The sequence below is a fragment of the Fukomys damarensis genome, unplaced genomic scaffold (genome assembly GCF_012274545.1).
Source record: "Fukomys damarensis isolate Sample0158 unplaced genomic scaffold, DMR_v1.0_HiC HiC_scaffold_5, whole genome shotgun sequence".
Classification (NCBI taxonomy): Eukaryota; Metazoa; Chordata; class Mammalia; order Rodentia; family Bathyergidae; genus Fukomys; species Fukomys damarensis.
This window is the reverse complement of record NW_022900917.1, coordinates 84,040,341-84,043,890: the sequence shown is the minus strand read 5'-3', so window position 1 is coordinate 84,043,890 and position 3,550 is coordinate 84,040,341. Positions and strand designations below refer to the sequence as shown.

Below are 3,550 nucleotides of genomic sequence, written 5' to 3'. Positions count from 1 at the left end.
AAACCCAGGCTAGCTGAAGCACCATTGGCTCCCACATCCCCAAACTGGGGACCATGACCTTCTTCCTTGACCTTGTTTTAAGTCCCTTGGTTGAGGCTCCCTTTTAGACCTCTTAAGCAGCTGGCTATGGACTTAAGGGGCTCTTATCCTCCCCCACCGCCCCAGTGGGCCTTAGTTTGGGGCTGTACCAGGGAGGATACCCAGGCCCTTCTGAACCTGAGGATCTCTGCTTCTCCTTCCCCAACATACGTCCTGCTGGGAGGGGCCTTTAACAAAGGGCAGGGGCACAAGGACAGCAATGCAGAGCAAGGGGTAGAAACCATTTATTTGAGGCACCAAAAGCAATGGGAGGGCGCCCATGTGGGGGTGGGGCAGGCGGGCTCAGCAGAATCTGGGGTGGGTGCCTGGAGCTGAGGGCACTGATAGTTCCCTCAAAGATTACCCCTAAAGTTAGTACATTGTGTGTGTAGAAATTCCAGGATAAGGGGCTTTCTGGGGTGTGACCACTGGGCCTGACCCTTGTTCCTGTTGTCCCCAAAATGTCCTTCAACAGCCTGCCAAAAGGACCTCGGGTTTTGGTGTTCCTCCTGTGCATCTACAAGACTAAGTCATGTCGCTAAGATCCTAAGGCTTCAGAGGGACATGACTAGGCTAAGAAGTGAGGTGGCTGGCCCTGGGGAAAGGGTGGTGTGAGTGCAGGGGTGGGCTGGGCCCTGGGGCCCAGGGGATGAGTAGGAATCAGGAGGAACTGGATGCTCTAACAGCCTCCTGGAGTCTGGAAGGGGCTGGGCTTTTCTTCCTGAGCTGAGGGAGCATGGGACACTGGGTAAAGGAGTTCAGGGGCCCAGTCGCAGCAAAGCCGACAGTAGACTGAGCAGAAGCCCAAGGCCCAGCAGCAGGGTATTAGCCTGAGGCCCACCTCCAGCAGCGCTGAAGTTGCATAGGAAGCTCTGGCAGCATCTGGTGTCCACATTTACCACGCCGAGGTTAATGCTTGGGCCAGGGCAGGTAGGGGAGCAGCCCTTGCTCAGAGAGTATCCGAAGTCCACAAGTTTCCCTGCGTGGAAAAAGAGGCTGTTGAGGGGACAGACTGACCACAGGTGATAGGAACAGCTCCTAGAGCCCTGGCCTCAAGCTGAGGGAATGGCCAGATGGGGACAGTGGCACTGAGGCCTGGCCACTCCTTACTAGCACTTACCAATGCCACCGGAGGCAGAGAAGGTCACACAGTAGTTGTCAGAGTCTGAGCACATGGTTGGCTTCAGGCAGTAGAAATTGCTCTTCTGTTCAGTGCAGGAAAAGCACATCAGGGAGTGGGCTGCAGAAGGAGGGAAATGCTGCAGGCTATGCCTCTCTCACCCAGGGGGAGGCCTTCCAGTGTGCCCTCCTGGCTCTGGCCCTCAACACCCAATTGCTTATGAACATTTATTGGTGACACCAGACCGTGGCCCTCCCAAACTCAAATACAGGGTGACAACAGTATGGCCAAGGCAGCACTGAGATTTCTAGAGGGGCCAGGAGTACCCAGAAAGTCCTATGGAAGCTGGCCTAGAAGGGGTTTTGGTTTCTGTTTAGGGCAGAGGCAGGAGGGGATCCAGGAGGGCTTGGCCTATGAAGAAGTCCAGGGGCCCAGGCACCATACCTTGCTCCACACACAGGAGGGTGGCTAGCAGTGCTGATAGGAAGACCTTCATGCTTGAGGGAACAAACATCTGTGGAGGGCTTACAAAGCAAAAGAAGCTGGTCCCACTGTGGCTGTGAGAGATGCAACTGTTAGAGGGCCAGGGTGCCCACCCATGGCTATTGTCCCAGCTCAGAGCTCAGACAATGCCAGGTGACTAGGCACACCTCTCTCTTCCCAGGGGTCATTTGCCCCCATTCTGTACAGGGACCTGCCAGTATCCAGCTAGTTACAAACCCCCACCCCCAAATCTGGGAATAGCACTTTCAGAATCCAACAGAAACAGAAGCCCTGGGAGTAGGCCCATTGGTGGTCCTGAGGTAGAGGAATGGTGATCAGAAATAATATTGGCTAGTTGGGTGCCTACAGTCCAGGCCACTCCTGAGGTAGAGACCTGGGGGCCACAGTGGGGAATGGGGCCCTAGGTTGTTCCCACTGGATAAGGGAATGGGGGTCTATTCTTTCTTTTTCCTGTGTTTCCACAGGGGTGCCCTCAATAACACTCTTCTACCACCCTCCATGGCTGGAAGGCAGCTTAAAGGAGATAGCAACAAGGGCACAAAAGTCCTCCTTAGGTGGGGACACCTGATTGCTGTGCAGGATTTACTCCTAACACCCTAGGGCAGGGAAAAGGAATGCTGGGGAGTTCATATCTGGGATGGCCAGGGCCCCAAGTGGGGGAGCACAGGCCAGCCCTCTGAGAATGAGTCTGGGGTCTCTCCTTTCTACACCTGGACTTCAGCCTGTATCTGAAAGGTTAAAATGGATCTTTAAAAATTAGGATTTAAAAAAAAGTTGTTTTTCCAGCTTCCTCCAGCTAAAAGCAGACCTCGCCCTAACCCGCCCCCCCCAGTCCCTGGGGCCAAGGAGGACTCAACGTTCCCAGCCTGGGCCCCGCACATTGGAGTGAGCTTCTGTTGCTGGAGAAGGGTGGACCAGCTGTCCTCCCAATTTGGCCAAATTATGAGTAAATTAATTTTTCCATTTTTTAAATTAGCTTTTCTCTTACTTGATGGCAGGTGGGTGAACAAATTCAGGGCCCAGGTTTAGTTCTATGACCAAACCCCTCACTCCACTGGTCTGGCAACATACTTGAGTTGGAAAAGTGCTCCAGATGGTCAAAATCAGAGCCAACATCAGTGCCAACCTGGCGGAGACTGCTCCTGCCTCAGACCAGGGAGGAGAGTCTCTGATTCCTCTTCCAGAAAGTGAGGCTTTTGCCTAGAGGAGCTCTGAGCTGTGGCCAAGGAAGCTCTAGCATGCACAGGCACAAACAGGTCGAGTGGCATCCCTCCCTGTTCACGGTGAAGCACCCACTGGGCCCTGCAGGGCACTAGCAGGATAGGGTGAGTCTGATGCTCCCTATGGCAGGGGCAGCCAGCAGGGCCTAGGCATAGCCGCCTGGGACCCCAGAACCAGAACAATCCCCGGCCTCCCAGAGCTGACTCCTGAGTGACCAGCAAGAGAAGTAGGTGCCTGTCGAGTCTCCAGGGATAGAAGGGTCCAGGTGAGGCCGAGCACTTTATTTGCATGCATAATCTGGCCCCAATACAAGATTCTTCCCTCTTCCCTGGGGCAGGACTCAGTCCCAGGGTAATCAATCATTGGGCCGGTAATCTTCCCTTTCCCGATAAGGGTTTCCCAAAGATCCTGCACCCCTCCAACCGCCAGTCTGTTCCACGCTGGAGAGTTGGCCGATGGGCCCCAGTGGCCGCGCAAACCCCTGCCCTCCTTCCAGTCCAGACCTCGGGAAATACTCGGGGATGGGGTGGGGGAGGGAGCGGAGGCTCCGCCTGGAGACCGGCCCTCTGGCCGCCCAGACCCCAGACCCGCGTCTCCCCGAGCTCGCTCCCACCTTTCCAGGCCCCC

General features: G+C 55.4%; 1 protein-coding gene across 1 annotated transcript; it reads right to left on the bottom strand.

The window, feature by feature from the left end:
* Nucleotides 1-306: 306 nt before the first annotated feature.
* On the bottom strand, nucleotides 307-1,806 carry Ly6e (lymphocyte antigen 6 family member E). The gene is made up of 3 exons (XM_010639239.2): nucleotides 1,643-1,806; nucleotides 1,199-1,318; nucleotides 307-1,057 (listed from the first exon to the last, which is right to left on the bottom strand). Exons 1-3 carry the CDS (start codon nucleotides 1,710-1,712, stop codon nucleotides 837-839), a joined length of 411 nt encoding a protein of 136 aa, XP_010637541.1. The 5' UTR covers nucleotides 1,713-1,806; the 3' UTR covers nucleotides 307-836.
* Nucleotides 1,807-3,550: the final 1,744 nt, after the last annotated feature.

What these genes read in the sequence shown, in the direction of transcription:
- Ly6e (XM_010639239.2), bottom strand. Translation starts at nt 1,712, where the DNA reads ATGTTTGTTCCCTCAAGCATGAAGGTCTTCCTATCAGCACTGCTAGCC. An exon ending in CCTCCTGTGTGTGGAGCAAG is followed by an intron (nt 1,319 to 1,642) that starts GTATGGTGCCTG and finishes CTCCTTCTGCAG; the next exon opens with CCCACTCCCTGATGTGCTTT. An exon ending in CTCTGCCTCCGGTGGCATTG is followed by an intron (nt 1,058 to 1,198) that starts GTAAGTGCTAGT and finishes TTTTCCACGCAG; the next exon opens with GGAAACTTGTGGACTTCGGA.